Genomic DNA, 26990 nt, shown 5'->3' on the forward strand with positions numbered 1-26990 from the left:
AAAGAAAAACAACAGGGCACAATCTATACCACGCAGTCACCCTGTCCAGTATGTGGGAAGTCACAGGGGCCCGTGGCAAGTGGAGCTGGGACAGGCAGTAGTGCTTGCAGAAGGAACTTCTGCTCACAGATGACATGCAGAGTGGAAAATTCCAAGTTCCTCTGCGCTCCCCTGCAGCAGAAGGCAAGGGGACTATTGCAATTGGGAGAACACTGTGAACATACAATCTGCAAGCGTTTCACGGGTTAGGCAGGAAGAGTCTTCTTATATAGGGAGGGGTAAACTGTGCTAGAAAGAACAGCATGTGAGAAGTGGGATGAAAGGATGACCAGACGGAGGGCAGATCAGAGAATCTTTTACCCTGAGACCAGGTGAGGATGAGCCAACCTTCAGGGTCTAAGGGAAGGAGAAACTCAACCAAATCTAGTTAACAACCATTTTGCTCCACTGATCAGCAGGGACCGGCATTTAAGAGAATCACTTATGCAGCAAAGAATGGGGAGTTGGGGAGTCAGTGTCTGTCTCCCCAAGGAGGGGGGCACCTCTGTGAGTCTGGTGGTTCTTTGCCGTCAGCCCTCATTTCCTGGTACACAAAGGATGGAGAGGCTCCTTAACCTTCGCTGTTTTCCAAGATCACAAGGATTGGGTAAATTTCAATATTGTCAAGATGAATAAGCAAGATGGCTATGCCTGAAAAACTCAGGGGCTAATGAGGGCAATAACTGAGTAAAGTAATTCCATAAAATGTAGTAAGTGCTGTCTGTGATAAATAAGTATGCCGGTTGCCACGGCAACGCAGAGGCGCAGCACCTCACGTGGGGAGACGGGCAGGCAGCGATGGCTGTGTGGGGTCTTAATGGATGACCAGGCTCTACCCAGGTGGAGAGCCAGGCATCAGCTCTGAACCAGGAAATATCAGGGAAGATCATAAAGGCAAATGTGCTTTGGGAACTTTATGCAGCAAAGCTTGCGTCCAAGTGGACCAGGGAAAAGGAGGCTTTTCTGGCTGATGGGAGATTTTTCTCCTCCTTCGGAGAGCAACTAACAAAACAGAACTGCCCGATCACTGCCCACTGCACTTGGTGCCCATTTCTAGTTGGGGTTCTCACAGCCCCCTCCCTCTGACTCACACAGCCTGCTTCAAACAACCTGCTCCCCTCCACGCTCCCTGCCATTCCAGAAACACTACACGGCACGTGCCAGGTCTCAGAGACTTCGGCTACCCCGTGCTGCCTTTCAGAGCAGCCCCCAGCTCTTCTGCAATGTGGGCTGCTGCTTCAGTGTCTTCACATACAGCCATCAATCCCCAAAACAGATGTCAAGGCTGGGCTACTGCGGGCTTTATTTTCAAGACAAGGGAACCAAAGACCAGAATCATGAAATAACTCGCTCAAGGCCATCTAGCTAAGGAAGCGGCGGGGCTGGGATCTATACCCGGGTTTGTGTGACATCCAGAGCTCACTAGCTCTCCCACCTCTTACAGACCACCGGAGAATATTTACGCTAGGCCCTTGCTTTTAAAACGATGATAAAGAATGCAAAGATTGCAGAAATTGATTTTCCTCAGATTATACAAGTAGTTAGTGGCAGAATTGACTTTCAAAAGATCTCACTGCCAGACAAGGAACCAGCGGTAGGAGAGTTTCCTGGAGACTTGGCACTGCAAAGTGAGGCGACCGCAACAATTTCCAGTGTCTGTGTATTTCCTCAGGAAAATGTCCAGACCCTTCGAATGACCCGTGGAGCCCAGTGTGACCCTTTTCCTGTCCCTTCATGTTGTGTCCTTATAATTCCAGGTGCAGAGCCTTTTTTTCTGCAAATATCTCAATTGAATTGAATTGTTATGAGTAAGGGAGAAATTTTAAGGCTTTATTCTTTTTTATTTCTGAATGGGGAAATGGGGTGGGGTGCGGTGGGGAAGACTATAATTTGCCAAGCATTTACGATTCCAGACATGGTAATAGGCACCTTTAAATTGACCCGTGGTTCTCAAACGTGAGGTGCATCAGGATCCCCTGGAAGGCTGGTGAAAATCAGGGCTGGCCGCGCCTCACCCCCAAGAGTTTCTGGCTCAGTAGGCAGAGTAGGGGCGTCTGAGAATTTGCATTTTTAATACATTCTCAGGTGGTGCTGGTGCAGGGACCACACTTTGAGGATCACGAATATAGGCTTACATGTATCTTAATCCTCTCAGTGAGCCCAGAAGGGTGCTATTATCCTCTGCAAAATGTATTCTCCATGCATTTTAAAGGTATGTGTTTTTATCAACAGAGTAAATAGTGACTCAGAAACGTTAGGTCAGTTCCTAAGATTACGCAATTAAATAAAGACACAGGATCCTAGCTCGAGCCTCTCTGGTTCCTAAGCCCCTGTCTTTGCTCTTTCCAAAGTCATACTCCTCCACGGGTGGCAGCGCTTCCCAGGGAGCAGCCAGACTGGTGGGTCTCCTTCCTGTGGCAGGAATAGCATGCAGCTCTCGGGCTGAGGTCCTGGCGTGGGAAGCAATCAGGGGGGCCTCTGCTCTGATCGCACGCTTCCTCCGCCTGGCAGAGGCCCTGCCCATCTAGCTGCTGTGCTCAGACCCAGTGGCAAAGTTAGACTGAGTCAAGGTCTAATTCACAGCCAGTTCACCCTCCTCTGTTCTCCCGAGTCAGTGAGTGTGGTGGAAGAAGGAAATGTTTTGTGTATGTGTGTTTGTTGTGAGGGACCAAGGCTGCCTAGAGGATGGGCGGTGGAGGGGCTCCTTCTGGCCTGGCTCATAAAGACGGTCCCCAGAGAGTGGGGGGCACTGCACCCGCTGCCCCTCGCGGGCCAGGGGCAGCCAGCAGGAGCTGCTGTCACGGGCCCCCCTCCACTCTCCCTTCCCCTTCTGAAGTGGAAATAGGGGGGTGTGGTGACTCAGGGAAAGTGCGCGCCAGACCTCTCCCCCCCCAGCACTCTGGGCCCTGTGCGTGGTGAACAGAGCAGAAAGGCAGATGGTCTCAGCTCTCAGGCTCTAGGACATATGCTTAGGACGCAAGAGATCTTCATATTTGAGCAATTCAGAACCAGGCCAGCAGGGGACCACGTGTGGACAGTTATCAGCCCTGGGTGAGTTGCTGAAGTGACCCAGTCAGAGCCAGACCTGTGACCTGTGTCCCAGGAAGGTCACTGTGCCACATATCCCTCACAGAACATCAGCTGAGGGGCCCAGAACCCCTGGACATCATTGAGAGATAAGTCACCGAATCAAAATGTTTGGCCTCTATCTCATCAGCTAATAGGTATTCAGGAGAGTATACCTCAGGCAAGCTGATGGACTAAGAAAGAAAGAAAGAAAAAGGAAGGAAGGAAAGAAGGAAGGAAGGAAGAAAGAAAGAAAGGGAATGAAAACTCCTAATATTCTAGCAAGGTCAGGTATATTTCTAATTTGGATGAATTTCAATATTGTACTGTTGAAAGCAAATGGAAATTTTGTTTCTGAATAATCTCTCTTTTTTAAGACTGTTTCAATAATTTTAAACTTCTGGGGTAGAATATTTCCAGGTTGGCAGTTTGGGGAATAGAGAGACAATTTGTAGTTCCTGGTTTTTGCTTCGTTCTGTTTTGTAAACTAGGCGTCCGTTCTGTCAGCTCAGCGCAAGCATCACAGGCAGGATGCAGGCGCTGCAGATAATGACCTGCTCTTAAAGTGCTGTTGATAAAAACACATACCTTTAAAATGCACGGAGAAGAACACAGTATGCCTAGTCGGTAAACAATAGAAAACATTTCCTTTTCGGCTTGTTGATCGGTTCAGTGTTTGTCATTTTTAGCCACCACAACAGAATGAATTCTATCCCACACGTTGATAAGTCCATCATTCTGTTCAGAGGGAAGCGGGTCTGAAAATTGTACTGGGACTAAAATTGGATAGAAGCATGAAGCTGTTAAAGATAACAGACCTGTGTTAAACCCCACAAATGAATGACGTGGTCCTCTGGCCGGCCGCCCCGAGCTCATTGTCCTCCATGGGCCATTTTCCACACACACAGTGTGTTCACAGCTGGCTGTCCGTTCTACTCTGGGGCACTTGTGAATATGCATGTCCCAAATCACGGGCCTGGCTCCCAGGCTGAGAACTCACATCCGTGTCCATTTCCTCCAGCATCTCTCAGGAGGACCCCCGAATCAATTCCGCACCCACCATCTGGCGCTGCTGGGATGGCCAGCTCTTCCAGGCACAGCACGCCTCCGAGAACTACAATCCAGGCGGATTTGTTTTGAGCATCACCAAGACAGACTTTTTCCCTGGGGTTCAGAATTTTGTTTCAGACAAAAAAGTATACCCAGGAGACGTCTGGTAGTATTTTCCACCTTTCAAGGCTGGAGGCGAAAGCCAAGGTTGTCTTAGCAGATTGGGATAAAGCCACCAGCACCTAACTGGTGGCTTTGATGGGAATCTGGAGAAGCCTTGGGTGTGAAGCCTCCTGAGTGAAAACGGCTGCCGTTTCCTCTCTTTGAATGGATGCTGCGCTCACTGCCATTTCCTGGCAGGCTCTGAACGCTCAGCAACTGAGAATGGCAGATTCAAAGAGTCACAAAAATGTGTTAGTCAGCTTTCCAGGGTAAGGCGATAGAATGTCTAACCTTTAGTTAACCAGCTCCGAACACCCCAGACTCCTGAGGGTGTTTGCAGAGAGCGCGCCAGGGGTGGTGTGCCCACATCTCTCTGTCAGCAACATGTGGGGGGCTGGGCTGCACCTGCTTTTCTCTCCTTGGAGTGTCCAGCGGGCTCCACCTATCAGCACCCTCCTCCTCACGCCCACATCTCACCCTGACTCCATCCTGCCCCTTGCACAGGGGGAGGAACTTGCCTCCCCAACCAGAGGGAGCTCAGGGCCCTTCTAACTGCATCATTGGCCTGGTTGGGGAGAGAGAAAAGAGAGCAGATGCCTGCTAAGAGAAGAGGACCCTGCCTCCAATTCTACAGCTCCTCTGGGACATAGCCAGCGAAGTGTGCGGTCAGCGCGTATTGCCGATACCCACATCCGCTCTGCACACAACTCCCCGAGGTACCTGTCTGCTTCCTCACCATCCTGTTCACCATTGCACTTACCATGTGAGATGTACTGGGTGGCTTTCTTCTCGGTCTTCTCCTGAACTGTAAGCTTGAAAACCAAAGCTGGGCTTCCTTCACGTCCGCTGTCCCTGAAACTGGCTCAGTGAGTGGTCCACAGAGTTCAGTTAACCTCTGCTGAAAAAAAAAAAAAATTGATCTTTATTGCACCTTTTCAAGGCTAATTCTGTCACAAAAAAATCCTATGCATTTGGCGCCATCATTTTGATGATACGGACCAGGAGCTTGAGTCACAGAGAAATTAAAAAAGTAACAGACTTGATCAAGTCAAGCTGATAAATTCGGATGCAACAATTCAGACACTGCTGTCTCACCATTAACCACGGTGGCCACATGTCCCAGGGACTATCGAGAGGACAACGCAAGATCAATCTCTCTTTAATTCAGTAGGACCAGGTCGAGCTCGGTGCTCAGCCCGTTGTAGTAAGGGTAGACTCTGTCTCTGGGAAACAGAGCAATCCAGCTTGGCTGGATAACCTCCATCTCCTCTAGGAGCCACGGCAATCTGCTCACCCCTCAATGCTGGCATCTTGCAGCATAAACTGGAGTACGTGCAGCTGGCCTCCTCTCTCAGCTGTTCTGATTTCCAGCACAGAGCCCCACACGTGGGTGCTCCACAAATAATGAACAACCAAAAGGATCTGAGGTACTTTTTCCCTTGGAGGAACCAGTTCCATTGTCTCCCCTAGATCCAATATTTATCTTAACTTTTTAGCCATGGGATACACTTCTTTGATAAATACTACTGATTTTTTCCCCTGCTTAAATTGAGGTTTTGCAAAAGGCATATATCATTTGGGGAAAATTATATCCATGTGACCCACTGTGTTACCAAAAGGCAAATGTGTATTTTGCTGGCTCCAAGTTGCTCGTTTGTTGCTATGCAGTATCACTTTAGTGGTAATTTTCCAAACTATCATATTCAAGGTTTCTAATAAAGACAAATCCCTTTATTAGCTTATTGAAAGAGATCATTCCTACCAAGGAGCCTGAGAGCACAGCCACACGAGCCAAGACGAAGCAGGTTCAACTTAGTTTCTCACAACCATGTGCCCTGTACACTTATCAATTACTTTTTCCTTTATTATAATTCTTGTAATTGTATTTGTTCCATTATTGACAGAACCCTGATGAAGATTACTTACACCATCCCATTTGTATTTTAATTTCTATCCTCAAAGCAAAGACCAGGCTGAGGTTGCTCTGCTCAAAGACCTTTCATGCGAGTGCCCCACACTGGACGCACTGACAGGCTGAAGGTCACTCAGAAAGGTCACGGAGCACGCAGGGGACACTCTCTTCTAAAGGCAAGGGTGCTCGGGGGCAGAAGCAATGCTTACAGTCCTGGAAACTCTTCATCACATCTGGAGGACTTGCTGTTCCCTAGAATACTGCGCCTACCCTTTTCTCTCTTCCCCGTCAGGGGATCCTCGGTGTCTGGCTTGATGGCACATGTGGGTATTTTTCAGCAGCTACAGGGAAAGAACAGGTTGTTGAAAGGTAGAGCCTTGACTCAGACAGAATGCAAGCAGAAAATGGGAAAAGGAGAAAAAGGAGAGAGAGAAGGAAAGGAAGAAGCGGAGAAGAGGAGAGATGAGTAAACAGTCTCCTTCCTCAGCTGAGGGGGGCTAGAGATGGTGGCAGCAGGTGTTGGAGTAACTGGACCCAGAGGCTGGCAGGGTCACCTGGGGCGGGGGCGGGGAGGTTATAAGGCTGGTATTTCGGGAAACTCAGCCAAAATCAGCTCCAGAGTGACTCCACTGCTCCCAGCACACATCTGTTCTCGGTTGTTTCAGACAATGGAGAGAGCGCACACTTAACTCTGTGGTGATGATACACTTGAAAAAGAAACATACTGGTCCAATGGCTCAGAGTAAAATCACGTACATCAAATCCTAAAGAAGATTTATTTAAAAATGAAAGAACTTCCAGCGTACCTGCATAGGGCAATCTGGTGAAGAGCTGTACACATCTGGTATGGAATCTCAGTCTGTGTTTCTTAACCCAGGCTGCCTGGGACTCACCCCAAGATGAACACATCAGGATCTCTGGGTGCAGAGCAAGGCATGAGTACCTTGGAAAAACTCCCCAGCTGAGAAGCCAGGGTGGAAACCAATGCCCTGAGCAGTTTTCACACAGAGCTGTAGAGGACACAGATGAGGAAACTAAAGAGTCAAAGAAACACCAAGGATGGGAGTCTTTCAGAGACCCTTAAATTCTGTGCAAATATGTTTGCATTCCCTAAGATATAAGGACTCCTACCACACACTAATAACCTTTTACACGACTCTAATTTGTACAAAGGTGGCAGGAAATTAATTTGTATTTGTCATCACTTTCTCACTAGCAAATCTTCAAGATTTTGCTCCCCTGAGTTTCCTTGTAACTGGTTTTGACTCCCCCCACCCCAGGTGTTTCATTCATTGGAAAAACCTTGGGCCCCTGCCCCGAGTAAGACACAGCGCCAGGAGCAAGGCAGACGGCAGACCTGCACCCACGGGACTTCTGCTCTAACGGCAGAGACAGTTGTGAAACAATTCATCACACGAATAATGTCCCGTCTAATTTTTTAAGCACGAGTGTGATAAGTATTTGGGAGAGAAGAACAGGACTCTAAGGAATGGAAAGAGAGAGCCCCCGATCTGCTGTGGGCAGGCACCGGAGATAGATCCGAAAGAGCCAGGGTTAGCATCCCCGGCCCCCGGCCAACAGAATGTCCTCAGGTGGTAAAAGTCACGGCACCTTCAGGGAACTCAAGAAGGCTAGTGATGCGGACCAGTGAGAGCTTGCGGGGAGAGTGGTACCCCACCCCTGTAGTGGTCCTTCCTTCTCTTGTTCAATGTACACGCACTCGGAGTTGTTGTACAACTAACTCCAAGGGAGCACAGCTCATAGGCGGGGGCGGCAGCAGCACCAAGAATGAGCCCCAAGTTGCCTGCACTTTTGTAGGGGAGGGGGTGAGACCAAGCCGTACAGAGCCTGGTGGGTCATCCTAAGACAAAGCGGGAGGAAGCCGTTGGAAGTTCCAAGGAAAGACGGTATAATCAGCTTCGTCTCTTAAAGCATTTCCTCTGCCTGTGGGCTGAGCCTGGATTAGAGGGTTGTAAGAGTGAAAGCAGCAGAGACCAGCCCGAGGCGGTCTCCCGCAGAGATGAAGGGGGCTGCAGGGGCAAGGTGGTGATGGAGATGAGGAGACCTGGACCGACTGAAGTTACTGGGAGGTAAAGTCGACAGGGCTCCGTGACTGACTGGGCACAAGTGAGAGGAACAGGAGAAGCCAGAGGCCAAGGAAGCCTCTCAGATTTCCGCGTGTGAACCTGTGTTTGGGGCAGTGCCATGTCCTAGGAGGACCGAATTTAGGTTGTCAGATGGGTCAGAACATATGTCAAGAAGGTTTTTGTTCTTTCTGTTTGGTTCCCCATCTGAGTGCTCAGAACCTTCCTGATTTACCACTTGGAGCCAGTTTAAAAAAAAAAAAAAAGAAGTTATTTGCAATTCTAGTGGACTTGATTCCAAACGGCCAAACTCGCCTTATTTGAAAATGCCAAAGAGAAAAAAATATGAAAACAGAATAAGCCTCCATAAGTTAGTTTCCTGGGGAAGGAATTACCCTTGATGGTCACTCTAGGCAGTTGCACCAAGCACTTCCTGGCCCTCTAGGGCTTTTCAAACACAGCACATTCGTGCACTACACTGCCTGCATCTTTTAAGCCCCTTCCAAGGAATCGCTGATCGGCAGCGCTGAGGCATGTGGTCTCTCTGCCATGGAAGAAGTGTTTTAAGAAAGGTTTAATTTTACCTGCTGCATAGACCAATAGTCTGTGGGGTATTAAATTAACTAAAGCACATTAAGCTATGATTCCTCTCTACTCACCCTCCTCCTCAGGTCTTTGACCACGGAAGAGAATGGGGTGTCCCATGTGAGTCCTTACTTTACCTTCATTTACCAGAGATGTAGTTAGTGTCTCTCACTCGATACACTTTCTTCACTTCTTCTAGTTCCCAAGTGAGCTATTTCTCTTGCAATCCTGTGTCTCTGGCATTATCTGATGTTGTACTGGAACATACTTTTCTCCTTATCGTAAAGTGCGACGACAATGCATTGCAAGAGGGAACCATTTCAATAAACCGTTAGAAGAGTTCTGGTTCCTGAATGGTAGCTTTTATTACTCTGAAGATAAGCTAATGGTGTAATCTACCATCTTGTTAAAAGTACACACACATTCAAACAATCCTCAACCCCCAGACAGTTTAGAAAATGCATGTTCTCTTTCCCCCTCTTATATCATTATGTTTTTGTTTACGTGCACTGAAATCAGAGGTAAAGCAAAAATTAGCAAAGCAATTAACATGATGAGTAGAAGAAATGAAGCTGAGTGGAGCCTTTAGTTAACGGTGTGGTTCCCCGTCGTCCACACGGTAGTGACGGTAGCAGAGCTACGGGAGCGCCCGGACCTTTCTTGCAAAGGCTTCCTCACCTCCCTCTGCCTATGCAGTTGAATAGAGATGATGTACTGCTTGCCTGGTGGGTGGCCATACTGGGCTGGTGGCAATTTCTAGAAAATTTTGGGGTGTATGAGGGGGTTGGTAGGGAATGGATGCATGTCCTCATCTGTCCCAGAAATATGTGGTTGGCAGCCTTGTAAGTCAACCACATGTGGCTGGCCCTTGTAAGTCACTTTATAGTGTCCCCTGAATCTGGTCCTTCCTCTCTACTTGCTCAGGTCTAGACTCCTCCAAGGAACCCCCATTGTCAGGGCACCCCAGGAAGCTCTAAATTGAATAGGGCTTTCTCCATGAGGCCTTCACTCCCTTTTGAACAATCTCTCTTCCCCATAAAGGACTGTAAGTGAGCTACTCCGAGCTCAGAAGGAAGTTCTGGGGCTGTGCGGTGTTCCTGGGCTGGTTTAGCTCCAGTCCAGGTGTTATTCACACGGATGTTTACTGAATGACTTCACTAGGCCAGGCACGACTCTCGGCTCTGAGGATATGGTGGTGAGCAAAATGCATGGAGACATTACCCTTGTAGAACTTCTGTTCTAGAGGCTGCTCAAGTTCAGGATTCTGACCAACATGCAGCACTGAGGCTCTGACTCTCCTGGGTGAGGAGAGGCAAGGGTGGCCAAGAGCCCAGCTGAGCCCGTTCACGGAAACCCGTCATCTGGGCATAGCTGGTGTGGCTGTGCAACTGGCCCGGGAGAGGAACGCTTTTTACTGTGCTCTCTTGATAAACAAATAAAAACTCCAAGATGCAGAGAAAGGCAGATGCATACAAAGACACAAAACACAACTTGAGATTAAGAACCCTTGCTTTGGGAAGAAAAAGCCTTTAAAAAGCAGTCTCTTCTGACTTCTCTTCCAGACAAAATGGCATAGATGGGCTTCTCTTTGCTCCTCCCCTGTAACCATAACTGTAATCCCTGGAAATGACACCAAAGACAACCAGAGAAGATCCCTGGAAGGTGGCAAGGAGAAGGTCAACTGGTTTAAGACCTCAGGACTGGAAAACAACACAGCCACAGGGCATCTTACATCCTCACCCATGGAAGAAAGTGGCCCAGCCCCGATGCTTCCTGACATCCAACCTAGCAACAGAAAACACCCCAGGTGGCCTCATTCCTCCTCCAGGATCTAACAGTCCTCTCTCCAACAATATACTGTGAGCTGCACATTGAGAAAAAATAGAAAAATCTCAGCAAAAGAATAAAGGTTATAAAAAAAGAACCAAGTGGAAAGTATAGAACTAAAAAGAAAAAATCACAAAAGAAAAAATTTAAAACCTTTCTATCTCAATAGTAGAATGGAGAAAAAGGATAGAGTCAGTAAACTTGAGGACAGATCGACAGAATTTTAGCCAACCTCAACAAATAAAAGAGACTGAAAAAAAAAAAAACTGAACAGAGGTCTGTGGGACAAAATCATAAAATCATACATTTGTATGATCAGAGTTCCAGAGGGAGAGGAGAGAGTGAATTGGAACAGTATTTAAAGAAACGATGGCTGAAGATTTCCTAAATTTGGTGGAAAAATGCAAACTTACAGATCCAAGAAGCTGAATGAATTCCAAACAGAATAAAACAAATTAAGACACATCATAATTAAATATTCTTAAACTAAAGACAAAGAAAAAATCTTGAAAGCTGCCAGAGACCCACTGCACACAGAGGAACACTAATGCAAGAGACAGTGGACTTTTTCATCTGAAACCACAGTGGCAGAAGCCATAGCTCCAAAGAAAATGAAATATCTAGGTATACAATTCACAAAACATGTACAAGATCTGTATCCTGAAAACTACAAAATGTTGATGAAATAAACCAAAGAAGCCCTAAACAAATGGAGAAATATTCCATGTTCATGAACTAGAAGACTTAACATAGTAAAAATGCTAATTCTCCCCCAAATTGGAATACAGGCCTAATGTACTTCCTATTCAAATTCCAGCAAGTTTTTTTTTATAGACATACACAAGCCTACTCTAAAATTTATATGGAAAGGTACAGAACTTAGAATAATTAAAACAATTTTGACAAACCAGAATCAAGTGTGAGGAACCACTCACTACTCAATATGAAGGCTTGCTTTATAGCTATTTGTGGTATTGTTGGAAGGAAAAACACATAGATCAATAAAAGAAAGAAGAGAACTCAGAAACAGACTCACACTTATATACCAAATGATTTTTGGCAAAGGTGCAAAAGGAATTCAATGGAGGAAGGACAGCCTTTTCAACAGATGGTGCACTTGTAACTGGATGTCCATAGGTTAAAAAAATTTTAAAGCCTCAACTTAAATCTTGCATCCTGTATAAAAGTTATCTCAAAATGGGTCATAGATTTAAATGTAAAATTGCATAACTATAATATTCTTAGAAAAAAATAGGAGAAAATCTTCAGGATCTAGGGCCAGGCAAAGAGTTTTTAATATTAAAGTTCTCAATTTACTTTGTCCAGACCCATCAGAGGACTCAATACCTATGACAGCTATAGCGTTATGAAATATATTTCTTAAATCATAAGACTCAAAATTCTAAATTACTCTTTGATCCGTGGGATGCATAATGAAGGTTGTGTTAGCAGGCATGAAAACAACATTAATCTCACTGTATATCTCCATGAGAAGTCTTGGATGACAAGGTGCATTGTCAGTGAGCAGTGATATTTTGAAAAGAATCTTTTTTCTGAGCAGTAGGTCTCAACAGTGGGCCTAAAATACTCAGTAAACCATGTTGTGAGCAGACGTGCTGTCATTCAGGCTTTGTTGTTCCACTTACAGAGCACAGGCAGAGTAGATTTAGCATCATTCTAAAAGGGCCAAGGATTCAACTTAAAGTCACTAGCTGCTTTAGCTTCTAAAAAGAAGTCAGCCTGCCCTTCAAAGCTTTGAAGTCAGGCATTGACTTCTCCTCTCTAGCTATTAAAGTCCTAGATGGCATCTTCTTCCAATACAAGGCTGTTCTGTCTACACTGCAAATCTGTTGCTTGGTGCAGCACCTTCATGAATTATCTGAGCTACAACTTCTGGAGAACTTGCTGCAGCTTCTACATCTGCACCTGCTGCTTCACCTGCACTGAGATGTTTTGAAGACAACTTCTTTCCTTCAACCTCATGAACCCACCTCTGCTGGCTTCACACTTTCCTTGTGTGGCTTCCTCACCTGCTCATAGAACTGAAGAAAGCTAGGGCCTTTCTCTGGCTTAAGGGAATACTATGGCTGCTTTGATCTTCTATCCAGACCACTAAAACTTTCTCCATATCAGCAATGAGGATGTTTTGCTTTTTTTAATCATTCATGTGTTCACTGGAGTAGCACTTTAAATTTTCATCAAGAATTTTCCCTTTGTATTTACAACTTGGCTAATTGTTTGGTGCAAGAGGCCTGGCTTTTGGCTTTATCTTGGCTTTCAATATGCCTTCCTCACTAAGCTTAATTACATTCAGCTTTTGATTTAAAGTGAGAGATATGCTACTCTTCCTTTCACTTGAGAGCCGAGAGGCCATTGTTTGGTCACTGGTTATTGGCCTAAGTTCAATGTCGTTGTGTCTTAGGGAATAGGGAGGCCCAAGGAGAGGGAGAGAGATGGGGGAATGGCCAGTCAGTGGAGCAGCTGGAACTCACACGTTTACCCATTAAGTTCTTATATGGGCACAATTCTTGGTGCCCTGAAACAATTATAATAGTAACATCAAAGATCACCGATCACAGATCACCATAACAAATACAGTAATAATGAAAAAGTTTGAAATATTGTTGAGAATTACCAAAATATAACACAGAGACACAAAGGGAGCAAATGCCATTGGAAAAACAGCACTGACAGACTTGCTTGATGCAAGGTTGCCATAAACCTTCAATTAGTGAAAGACATAGTATCTGTGAAGTGCAACAAGGCAAAGCTTAATAGCACGAGGTGTGCCTGTACCACACGTATACAGGCATATAGGGGTCAAGACTCTTGTAATAGGAGAGAGAGTCTGACAAAGGACAAGGGGGATTTATAGCCGATGGGCAGGGAGAGGGAGCAGATGAAGAATCACTAAGAGGAACTCAGTTAGGTGTCAAGGATGGGGCAGGAAGAAAAACTTGATTCAAGATGTCAAAGGTGGGAAGAATCTCAATAAACTGGGTTAGCAGTTCTCTTTGCTAAAACTGGGCTCTGCAGCCCAAGGATGTGGGACAAGGGTGAGGCCTGGTTGGAAAAAAAAAAAAAAAAACTCAGAGGAGACTGGCTAAAGTTTAGTCTAGTGGGAGTACTTGTCAATGCTCTGCTACTTCCTGTGGTAGGAAAGTCTCCCTCACGCAGTGTCATTTGATTCAAGACTCAAAGAATGAGTTAGCCCAATGAAGAGAAGGAAAAGAATAGTCACAGAGGAAGACAGTGCAAGAGAGAAGTAGCAAGAACAATTCTTGATTCTGCACACTGCTCAGCCTCCCATCTGAGTCAGTGTTTCTTCCTTTGAATGTTCTGTGAGTCTCAGAGATGTGACAGGCATCCTGGACCCAGGAGTCGGGAACCTTGCTAAGACTGTGCAGCTCACGGCTCCTGTGGTTTCTTTGAACTTCTCTGGATCTGAACTTTCACTATTGAAGATAAAGAAGCTACTGGCATTTGGGATGGGACCTTATTCTGGCGCCTGTACTGCATGTTGCAGGATACATAGCATTGCTGGCCACTGCTCTGTAAACCGTGGCAGAATTCTCCAAATATTGTCAAAAGCAGTAATGACCCCTTCCCATACACATAACCAGATGTCCTCCAAAGTGGTGAGGGAGTGATCCTACCTTCTGCTGAAAAGTCACTGTGAGATCACCAGAATTTCTGCTAACTCTCAGCTGCCTCATTCTACTTGGATTGTTAAATCCATTCTGGAAGACCCAACCTCATCTTAATCCACGCTCCCTCCCTCCAACCTTCCCCAGACTTTGGTTTGCTGCAGTCAGTCATTATTTGCAGTGCCTATGTATTGCCTGATGGCCTAGAGAACCACGCTGATGGGTAAGTACCATCCCGTGTTCCTGAATGTGCCTGAAGGAGGCAGAAAATTCCAGCTCTTTCCTCTGGGAATGGTCTGCATGAGCCAGAACTAGAAATACTCTCCGTATGCCTTCACTGATAGAAAAGGAACAGTTAAGAGCCCATCAGCTTGTAGCAGGCAAGGACCAAAGCAAGAGGGAATATTTGAGACAGCACTTTCCAGAGCCTGAGCATTTAAATTTTTTCCTCTTTTCCTCTTTGGAAATTAAACTGCTGATCTTTCTAAGTCAGCCCTTACTGTCTCTGAGATTTTGTTAGGATGAACATAGGCAATGAAATCTCCCTACAGCAAAATCCCAAGTCCCAAAATGTTGTATTTTCTCTTTGTGTGAGTATTAAAATATATACATTATGTGCCTATACACATCTGTAATGCATTTTCCAAGTTCTGTTCTGTTCTGTCCTAAGGAGGAGATTCTGGACCTACGCTGAAGACAAATGGATGCTGATGTTTTACTGTGTCTCCTGCAGCGTAGCTTCTGTTCAGTGGTCGCAGTAAATAATAACTACTGGCTCTAATTGCTTAGAGAATTGCCGAGTGATAATCTGTGATGTAATTTAAGTAAAAGAAACCAATGTTGTCTTTAACCACCTCCATAAAAGAATTCCTTAGAGAGGCACCAGAGCTTCCGTGAGTAGAGTCACCTTATAGGGCAAAATGAGCCCTCCCAGCACACTGGCCCTCAGCTAGGAAAGCCAGCCAACCCCTTGGTTGATTTTGTTGTTGTTGTTAAATCAACTATGTTGAGCCTATGTTTATTCTTTCATGAACCTATAACAAGTGTTACCTTTTGTTTTGCTTCCGAGTCCCAGAATTAAGCAGGGTGAAAAGAAGAGCTTGTGTTTTGACTGGGGCTCAGGAAGTGAGTCCATGGAACCTTCCAGGTGACTGGTTTCTGAAAAGGGCACAGGGAAGGGCACTGCCACTCTTCTGTCTCCCTGACATTCCTGATTTGGGCTGAGTTGGGGCCTCAGGGAATGTGCACCTGGGCCCTCTTCTGGAAGAATTCTAGGAATTCCCACATCTCTCTTCTGACAGGTCTGGTCCTGCCAATTACCTATTACAGGCACAGCACTCATGGCCCAAGCTGTCTTCTGAAAACTCCAAAAGGGATTTTGCTGCTGAAGTGAAGCACGTGTTCAGTTCTGGAAGAAGTGTAGGTGAGGTCTGCAGGAGGCTTTTCCCCTCTGGGCTGTGGAATATATTTCTTCTGGTTTCCCAAGGATGATCAAGGCGCTTGTCATTATTGTGACTTACCATTACTAAGCATTTTAGGAGTTGATCAAGATGCAAAATTCTCCCCACCAGACTTGCCTTAGTGGTGCCAAGACGCAGAGACAGTGTAAACAGTGGTAAGGGTCTTCTTGAGCCTGACAGCTCTGACAGTCACGGGAGCCTTGTGTCTTTCTCTCTCCGAGAATCCAATAACCTTGGGGTGTCTTGAGGAAGATGAAACAGTTGAAGGGCGAGAGCCAGACAGGGGGATGCCTATCTGGAAACCGGCTAACAAGTTGCATTTCTGTCAGAGCAGATTATAAAGCTATCCTGAATATACTATCTATGAAAATAAGCTTTTTCTTTCCATTACATAATGACTTCCTATGGCTCTTTCCTTTTAATCTTTCATGCATTTGATTGCTTGCTGCTGTTTCTGTAGCTGGTGATTAAGAAGGCTAGAATTTTCAAAAGGGGAAAGGATAAACCAACTTTGAAAACTTCAATCAGATCGCAGACTCTCTAAATTCAATCAGTGTCCATTAAATCTTCTGATGTGAATTACCCATCTTTTTCAGGGTTGACTCTCCTAGTTACAGGCAACTAATTTTACAGCCTTGCATCTTCTCTTGGTTTTAAGATCTTGCTATCCTGACAGAATATATTGATCTCTGTATTAAGTATAGAAGTTTGTTGTTTTTATTGAAGATAGGCAATTTTATGAATTAGTTAAAGTTATGAGATGTTGCATACTTCCAACTCAAGTCACGGGCGTGCCTTCCATGCAATGCAACATCCGTACAGCTGTTTTGCTAATGCACTGTTTAATTCAAGTTGCCTCACACACTATCATCAGAGTTTGTGATTTTGGAAAGGAGCCTCTTGATTGCAAGAGTGGCTGCAGCACATCATCCAGAGGGAAGGACCACAGGAGGATAACATCACTCAAAGCAATGTAGTACCATGAGATGGACGTTTTCCTAAAATGTCTCCTCTTTTTATTGTCCAGCTTCTTATCGTGAAAGTGACTGTATGGCTGTAAGACCCAGGCAGGCTCAGAGAAAAGAGGATTCCATTTCAGTCAGTGGCTGGTACGTTACCGTGAACTCCATGCAAGATCTATAAATGTCGACTGAATGCCACTGTAAGTAAGAATAAAGTGGCCATCCACACTAATTCACCCACATCAGAAGAGATCTTGCTATGTATGACCCTAGTTAGGCTGATATGATCAGAGCTCCGTTTCTAGTACTAAGTGCATTTTTGCATTCTTGAGACCCTTCCTAGTTTTCACTTTTTTGAAGCTCTTCAGCCAAGGGAGTTACCAGAATAGACAAGCATGAAATTAATTTTTCATAGGTGTTTAGTAATAGATGAAAACTCACAGCTCACTTCCACTGGGGTGGGTTTTCCCTTCTGCTGCTGCTGCTCCCTCTAGACCCTGGCCCAGTCCCCATCTAGAAAGCTAATGAAATCCCCCTCTTCCTTGCCTGCATTTCAGGCTGTCTTAAAGTGGTGTTTCGGACCAGTGCTTTCCCAGTGGGCTAAGGATCTTGTGGTATACCAGCATCCCCATCCGTAAACTTCTGTATAGGCATTTATTATTAAGTGTTACAGACTGTAACTTTCTTACTGCCTTCATTTATGCCCACACTAACCTTATGTGAATGCAGCCATGGCCAACCAAAATCAATCCTGAAGCTTAGTTTTCTTTCCAACTCTTGCATATATGGTACTTAGTAGCATATTATTCTATAAATATGAGCCATGATGAAAAAAGTGCTTAAGGACACACATCTGACATCACTGCCATCCTTGGTGGTGACAAACATTTAAAATAACTGTACTTGTTTCCATAAAAAACATAACATTTTAGTGAGGTTCTGTGACCTGAACAGAACCAAAAATTCAGAAAAAAAGAGATGTTGTCGGTTGTCCCTTATCTAAAACTCTGCACGCAGGAATTGGGCCTCAAAAAGATGTTTGAATAATATTAAACACATTATTCTTTTTATCTGATGTTGAGGCTTTGAGAGCCAGATATGCCCGTATTACAACTAATAATAAAACAATAGGCGTTGCAAGGAATTATATTCTTATGCTAACACAAAACCAAAAATTGTCTTTACTGACCAGAATAGAATAAAATTAATGGAGATCAAAATTAATTACAAGATTTTTTTCTTTCTTTTCCTTTCTTTCTTCCTCTTTTCTTCCTTCCATGCTTTCTCCTTCCTTTTCTTTCTTTCTTTCTCCTCTTAAGCATATGAGCTTCATCAAACTGTATGAGGCAGAGTTAAATCCCAGGCTTCTGTTCTCTGGGTGACTACCCCTGCTAAGAAAAGTCATTAACTAATTTGACTTTCCAGCTAACATTCAGGGTAATAAATTTAAGATTAAGAAAGATCTTGCAAATATTAATCCAACCACAGCAAAGCTAAACATTTTTGTTAGCATCTTCTTTGACCTAATATTTTCAGAACACAGTTTTTTTTGAAAACTTTTCCTTGATTACTCCACTGAGATTAAAGATTCATTTGCCTAGATGCACAATGACACATAGAGAGCATCCAGTTAAAACCTGATTCATGTACTAATTTTTAGAACACATTTAGGAAAATGCATCACCAGAATTCGCACTCCAGAACATTTTTCAAAGACCCTCCACCCTAAAAGAGGAGAAAATAGGGTCACCTGGACAAAACACAATGGATTTGCACACTTCCCACTGTCCTGCTGCAAAGCAGTGTCACCAAGAGGGGTATCTCTATAATCCACGCAAGCACAAATGCTGCCTATTTGGATGTTTTGCAATTCACAAAGAACCTTCACACATATCATTTTGCATAACTCTTACAACAGACCTTTACATGGAGGAATGGGAAATCACCCCTGGTTGGACTTTGATCTTCTGCAGAGTTGCATGCTTGGTGACTGGTAGTCAGGATGCCAAGCCCTTAAGTAAGGGTTCTCTGGCTATTTTGCCAAGAGGTTCCTCCCATGTCTAGAGGCTAAAATGCATCAGAAGCATTGCAGAGGGAACACGTGTTTCTCTCCATGTGGGCTTAAGCATCATTATCAAATAAGGGGCAAAGCACTCTCAGTAAGTGCAAAAATCATGCCATGGTTATTTCACTAATTAACTTTGAAAGAACTTCAAGTGGAATGAAAGATAAAAAAACATACACAAATGCATGTTTCTGCACCTGTAAATAGATATTTGGTGTCAAACTATCTGCACAACTATTTTGTGGTTTAAGGAGGACCCTAAAAGTCCCCAAGAAAAAAAATTATAAACGCGATGATATTGAGTGTGAAGCTAAGAGGTTTTAAGATAGAATTGGCCAAAAAGAGTTTTAACTACTAACATTAGCAGACTTCTTGCTGTTACATGCAGAAAAATTAGCATAGAAATATGCACTGTGATTTCAGAATTGACTAAAAGGCTTCCCACTGCTTTTTCTGAGAAATAGTGTCACTGGCAACCACATCATACCGTTACGTGACTACCTGATCACATTTAGCCTCTTTTTTCCTATATTAGTCTAGCCCTGGGATCTAGGTTCTAAAATCTCCACTAAAAATTCAAAGCACAAAGGAGTCACTTCTTGAATTTAAATATGTTCTTATAGGGAAAGCACATACTATTTTCCACTATTTTACATCTAATTTGTATTATGCTGTTGACTTGGATTTTAAAGCCATAAGTAGTGATGCTGGATGCTCAACTCATAAAAACAATACTAGAACTACAAATGAGTCACTTTTCATAATCTCTAATCGCTCAAAATATAATGATGAGTCTCCTGCAGATAAATCATTAACAAGTTCTAATTTAAAATAATCATTTTTTGAGAAAAGTTCTTTACGTTCCATTGGCAATCTGCAGTTTACACATCGTGCTTTCACATACATTTTCAAATTTGCGCTTTTAATTATCAATCCAAAACTGATCTAATCCATGGCTGACTACATAAATGCTGTGCAAATTACAGAAAAGGACTGAAGACATGTAAAGAACCATTTGTCACTTGTTAGTTCATTCTGAGATAAGTGCTAAACGACGCTGATAGAATTGTGATTGTAGGCAATGCCTATCCATCAATAAGGTTCTGGTCTTGAAAATGCATAAAATGGTTTTCAGGTTTCCAGGATTCAGTGTTTTTTCGTGAGAGTGAACACACGTGGGTGTGTGGTAGAAGAGGTGCGAGCTCTCATTTACACGGAAGTAAAATGAGACACAGTTAAGTGATTTGCTAAAGATCTTCATAATCAATGATTTCTATATTTACCGTTCAATGAAAAGGGCTATTTCAAAACTCTCCAAAGATCTGCTTATTGTCAAATACAACAGCCCTTTCTCCTTCCTTATTCTCCTTTATCTTTCTGTTGTTCTTGACTTGGTTAATTACCCTCTGGTATTGAGTAGCTGTTCATTTGTAAGAAACCATTACCCAAAGTCAGTGGCTTCAAAAAGTGCTTGAAAATTAGTACTCACACATCTGTGGGGCAGCTAGAGTTTATCTAGGCTGAGTTCAGCTGGGTGGCTAGTTGGCTGGGGAGTCACTAGTTTGTGTTTCTCATCCTTCTATTCAGTCTAGAAATCCAGCTGTGGCCTTTTTTTTTTTTTTAATCATGGCAATGGAAGAAGGTAAGAGAACAAGTAGTAACATCTGAAGTCTTTAAGAGCTAGGCCCAGAATTGGCACACTGTCATTTCAGTCACACACCATCAGAGCAAGTCACATGACCAAAGAGTGAGAAATACACTCTGTCATCAATGAGGTCAACACACAGCTAGTGTGTGGATGTCAGATAAGTGAAGAATTTGGAGGCAGTAATGAGGTAATGCAATCTAGCATCTCCTTACTTCTTGAAACACTCTCTCCCATCTCTTTTAAAACATACGGCTATCTTGATCCTCTCATCTTCTATTTCCTTAATTCTTCTTCCTTAAACCTCAGTACCGTATGTACTTTACATAAGGCTTAGCTTTTCTAAGTGTTCTGATTCTTTCCATGTGTGTCCTCTTCCTAAGAAAGCTTATCCGAGATCAGGCTCTCTAATTCCCTATGGGCCATTTCCAGTTTACCAACGGCCACTTCCATCTTTTCCTTTGGAACTGCCTAAACTCACAACCTTTGGTCTTATGCTCCACTTAAATCATTGCTTCTTCCCAATACAAAGCTGCATCTGCAAAAAAGGACTTGGGTCTTTAGATCATATTCGATACGAATATAAAAATAGAAACCAAACCAAGCCCTAATGAAAACTTACCCTACATTAATAGGAATTTGGCATCTTTAAAAATCAGAGGAGAAGAGATCTAAAAGGAAATGGTAACGATGAGAACAATGTTCAAAACCACTTCCTATGGGACATGGTTAAAGTTTCTAATATTTTTTTTAAATCTAGAGATTATATATGGCTTCACAACCACCATGTTTACGTAACTGAAAATGTGTGGTATAGGAAAGCCTGAGGTTTTTTTCTTTGTAGCAGATCTACACTCAGTAGTGGGTGGATTTGGGGGAGGAATATTTTTGCTTGATACAAGGAAAAAAACTTTAGTAAGACGAACTGTACAGAAACAGAATGGGCGGATATGTTTATTTTCCACATGTGTCACTCCTCTCTCCTGAAACAGCTTACTCTTTCTCCCACTTACCCACTGAAATCCTATTTATCCTTCAAGGCTTATCCCAAGCTTTCATCCCTCCATAAACTCGTCTTGACTACTCAAATTTTATCAATTCCTTTCAACTCATGTTGCTAATTTCCTACCCCAGCCCAACTAAATTAAGGGCTCCTTGAAAGTAGAAATATAACACACTATTTTACAATTTCAAGTATGCAACACAGCTTTCAGCTTATAATAGGCATTCAGTAAATTCTTACTGGTTTACTGGGGTTTTTGTTTGTTTGTTTATTTGTTTTGTTTTTGTTTCATTGAAGTATAGCTGATTTACAATACTGTGTTAGTTTCAGTTGTACAGCATAGTGATATGGTTTTTGTTTTGGGTTTTTTTCCTGCAGATTATATTCTATTATAGGTTATTACAAGATATTAAGTAAAATTCCCTGTGCTTTATGTACAATAAATCCTTGATGCTTGTCTATTTTATATGTAGTAGTTTGTATCTGTTAATCCCATATTTGATCACATATTTTCTGATTTCTAATCTAGAATCATTAGACTTGGTTAGAATTTGAACCAGACTGACACGCTCAGGAATCTGATCATTTCCTCTGATTTCATGAGAGGACACAGCTTCTGATTATAATGATAGCTTGAAGAAAAAACAGATTTTGCCACCACTTGACATTCAAGCTTATATTCTCCTACTTACCAAAAAAAAAAAAAAAAAAAAAAAAACCCAAACCAATGAATTTCGAGATACTTTAAGATCTTACATTTATAGCTCAGAAAATTTGCTGGGGGAATTAGCAAAATGACTATGCCATCATTTCTTTGTGTCTGAAAATTATTTAAAACAAAAATCAACTAGCGACTAGGATTATCTGATATGGAAGAACACACAACACTAGAGAACTGTCACTCTAGTTTATACTCAGGTCTACCTGTCGTCATAGTTACGGAGGCACTCCAAGCATTTTCCTTCCCGAATCACACTCTGTAAACCTTCAATGAAAGTAAGCTATTCTTATTGCTTAGGTTTTTTTTTTTCTCTATCCATGAATTGATGTTAAAAAATAGCATCAATTCCATGGTTGTTTTTACACTTCTAGCAAGACTTTAAACATACAAAAGGAATAAGAGGTTTAATCAGAACAAGTGCCTCTGATTAAGGTCTTTCCTCCTGTGTTCAGCAATGACTCATGAGCAGCTAAGTACTGGGGACACAACTGTGAGGACAGCCAAGGAGGCAGAGGCAAGTAAGGGCTGCATTTTAATGAAATGCAATCAGTGCTGCGGTGGAAGCAGAGAAGAAAGACCCATGGAAACACAAAAGAGAGATGCCTTGCAAACTTTGGGGTGCAGTCAGGTCAAAGGGAGGTTTCATCCTGTGATTCTCAAAGCATTGTTCCTGTGAAGTTCAGCAAATGTATCTTGAGTGGCTGTGGGTCCTGGACAACGGTGTTACATCCTGGCAGGCTGGGCTCACAGAGCGGTGGAGAGAGGCGGCCAGCGCTTTACGGCAAAGTGCTGTCAACCGCTGATATTCACACGCCGCCTCTCCTTTCTGCTTTGGCTGCAGGAACTCCTTCACAGACATCCTTCGCGCCATCCTGCTGTCACTGGAAGTCCTCATTGAAGATCCAGAGCTTCAGATAAATGGTTTCATTTTAATTATAGACTGGAGTAATTTTTCCTTCAAACAAGCCTCCAAACTGACACCTTCAATCCTCAAGCTGGCCATTGAAGGGTTGCAGGTATGTTCAACGAATGTAAAATACGGGACTGTATATGACCATGTACTTTCCTCTTATTGCAACCAAAGTCATATTTGTCTTTGAGAATGGAAAAAGAAACTTTGATAGAATCCACCTGTGAATACCCCATATTTTTACCTCAGCCTGAGTTCAGGTTTTTTTTTTTTTTTACATTAGCCTTCATTTTCATTAACAACTCTAAATTACTGTTACCACAGGCACAAATTACCCACTGTAGCAATTATGAATAAAGCTCGGAAATGTTTAGTCAAATCCATCTGAGAGTTCACAAAAATTAAAACTAGAAAATATCTGCTTTATGAGCAATGCTCTTGTACTGCAGTGGCCTGGGGGCTTTCCAAGGTTTCTAGAAGCATCTTTGTACAAGAAAATGCGTCTTGTGGATCCTCACTTCCAGAATGCAACATGCTGAGGGGTTTGTACTAAAGTAAATCATCAGTGCAAAAAATGACCAGTTGTCAGGACTTTGGGGAAGGGGCTTCTGTGCTGCAGAGATTAGGACAGCCCGTCTCTGAGGGTCCCTTAAAGGAACCGAAGACGCTACAAAAAAAGAGAGTAACAAACTCAGAGGGGCAATGCTGCTTAGCTTTCCAGTGACACACTATCATAGTACCAAAAAAAAAAAGGGGCATAGTTTAGGAAGATTCAGAATCAGCATAGATAAAACTCAGGTTTCTTTTTAATTTTGTAGGAAGATTGAGTCAGTGGGGTGACCCTCCCCCTGCCCTAACTCCCAATAGATGGCACTCACATGCAGCTACATAGATTGCAAAATATTTGTTAATTCTCTGATCAGTCACTATTCGTGCTCTTCCAAGTACAAGAATAGGAAGACCCATTTCAATTACTCATCATACTCCAGTGTAATGAGTAATTGATGAGCCTGTTTTTAAAACTCTGGCTGATTCACATTTGGCTCCCAGCAAATAGGTAGCACTTACTGGGCTTCTGATAAACTTGTTTGTTCAATGGACCCTATTTTGTTGCAAGGGTTTCCTATTTCCAGAGGAACAAAAGCAGAGCAGGCATTTCAGAAGAGGAACAAGTACACCCTGTTCCAAGAACGCCACGTTACCCTGGGTCGCTACATCATGCGGTGTCTCGGGGGGCACATTTTTTAAAGTCGCTTTTGCATTTCCAGACTACAGCCTCCTGCCTCGCCTTCAAAATCTCAAGCATAGACTTGAATGTCTTTTACTGTCGGTCACTTTCTCTTAGCCCTCTTTTTCTCCAACCTTCTTTCATCTAAGCCCCTGAACATCTGATCTCTCTCTCCTTAAAGCTTTTTATCAAAGGGTGTTTTCAAGTAAGCTGCAAGGTTTATTTCATGCCCTGTAATTATGCTGGCCATCTCGCCAGGATTTTCTGTGGTAGTACAGGCTTCATGTAATTTTATCTTTCTAAAAAGAGATAACTCATTACATGTGTAGGTAGCTGTGATTCAAGTTCTATGTATTTATAAGTTTTTCTTTCATAAATGAGGAAGAAAAATGTACTTTTTCCAACCCTGTGTTCCAGTTTTTCTTTTTGGAAGTGTGTGGATTATATAAAATGTCCCCTGCCAACTTCTCTAGGCCGATGTGGGTCTCACTGAGTTAATGTATGTGCATGTGTTTTAAAATCTAAAGCTGTATATAAGTTCATAATATATTTTTAAAAGAAATACTAGATGATCTTTTGTGGGGCAAAATGAGTCCCGTCTGGGCCTTCTCTTGTCGTGTACCAGGGTCTGGGATGAAAGCCTCAGGTGAACTGAAACTGAGATGACCCCTCAGAGTTGTCCCTGACTGGGGCCAAGGGACTGGACCCTCATAGTTCCACACAGGGTGCAGGCTGCCCCGACAAGCGGTTGGGAGTTTGGGGAAAGTGGCCCTCTTCAGCCTGGGGCCCCAGATGGCACTGTTTTCTGAGAACTTGCTCCTGGTAGCACCACAAGCAGCTGGGGAATAAATCCTCAGTCCTGAAGGAGGGCTGGTAGCATATGAGAATATCCACCTCAATAAGCAAAAGATATTTGGAATATCCTGTAATGTAATGTAATTTATTGAATCTGGATGTTTAACTGCTTTTTCTCTTGGCTACATCCAGTCTCCATTATCCCCAAGGTGGAGGTGATACGAGGTAATATACAGGTGATGGGTGCTGGGCTAGCAACTTGGTGACAGTCTTCTGTCATACAACTCACCATTAAAAAAAATCCAATTTAAAAATGGGCAGAGGACCTAAATAGGTGTTTTTCCAGTGAAGACATAAAGATGGCCAACAGGCACATGAAAAGATGCTCAACATCATTCATCATCAAGGAAATGGAAATTAAAACAACAATGAGCTATCACCTGACACTATGGCTGTCATCAGAAAGAAGAAATAACAAGAATGTGGAGAAAGGTACACCGCTTGTTGGAATGGTAATGGTACAGCCACTATGGAAAACAGTATGGAGAGCCTTCAAAAAATTAAAAATAGAACTACCATATGATCTAGCAATTCTATTCCTGGGACTTTATCTGAAGAAAATGAAACACTAACTTGAAAAGATATATATGCACCTCAATGTTTATAACAGCATTATTTACAATAGCCAAGATATGGAAGCGACCTAAGTACCCATCAACAGATGAATGGATAAAGAAGGTATAGTACTTATATACAATGGAATATTACTCAGCCATAAAAATGAAATCTTGCCATTTTCAACCACCTGGGTGGACCTGGAGGATATTATGCTTAGTGAAATGTCAGACAGAGAAAGACAAATATTGTATGTTTTCACTTAAATGTGGAACCTAAAAAACAAAGCAAATGAACAAATATAACAAAACAGAAACAGACTTACAGATACAGAGAACAAAGTAATGGTTACCAGAGGGGAGAGACGGGGGAGAAGTTAAACAGATGAAGGGAATTAAGACATATAAACTACTAGTTATAAAACAAATGAGATGCAGGGATATAATTTATAGCACAGGGAATACAGATGATATTTTACAATAACTTTCTATGGTGTATAATTTATAAAAATATCTAATAACTATGTTGTACATCTAAAGCTAATAAAATACTGTAAATCAACCAAACTTCAATTCAAATTTTTACAAGTAAAATAAAAGGCAATTATATATACCCAACTAATCTCTGACAAAAGAACAAAAGCAATGCAATGCAGCAAAGACAGTCTTTTCAACAAATGGTGCTAGAACCACTAGACATCTACATGCAGAAAACCAAGTCTTTACACCTTTCACAAAAATTAACTCAAAATGGATGACAAACTTAAATGTAAAAGACAAGACTATAAAACTCCTAGAAGATGACATAGGAGGAAATCTATGTGACCTTGGTTATGGTGATGACTTTTTAGATACAACACCAAAGAGCCAATCCATGAAAGAAACAATTTATAAGCTGAACGTCATTAAAATTAAAAACTTCTACTCTGCAAAAGACACTGTCAAAAGAACGAGAAGAAAAGCCACAGACTGGGAGAAAATATTTCCAAAAGATACACTTGATAAATGACTGTTATTCAAAATATACAAAGAACTCTTTAAACTCAACAATACGAAAACAAACATTCCAATTTAAAAACGGGCCAAAAACCTTAACATAACGTCACCAAAGAAGATATACAGGTGGCAAACAAGCATATGAAAAGATGTGTCGCATCACATATCATCAGGGAAATACAAATTAAAACAACAACAAAATACCACTACACACCTATT

General features: G+C 42.8%; 1 protein-coding gene across 1 annotated transcript in view; it reads left to right on the forward strand.

Annotated features, from left to right (window-relative positions):
* Positions 1-26990, forward strand: part of CLVS1 (clavesin 1) — a 101940-nt gene that overhangs the window by 24667 nt on the left and 50283 nt on the right. Inside the window, exon 2 of the mRNA XM_010970670.3 lies at positions 23070-23244. Coding sequence (XP_010968972.2) covers positions 23070-23244 — 175 coding nt within the window. The remainder of the gene's footprint in view (positions 1-23069; positions 23245-26990) is intronic.

Source organism: Camelus bactrianus, chromosome 29 (genome assembly GCF_048773025.1).
Source record: "Camelus bactrianus isolate YW-2024 breed Bactrian camel chromosome 29, ASM4877302v1, whole genome shotgun sequence".
Classification (NCBI taxonomy): Eukaryota; Metazoa; Chordata; class Mammalia; order Artiodactyla; family Camelidae; genus Camelus; species Camelus bactrianus.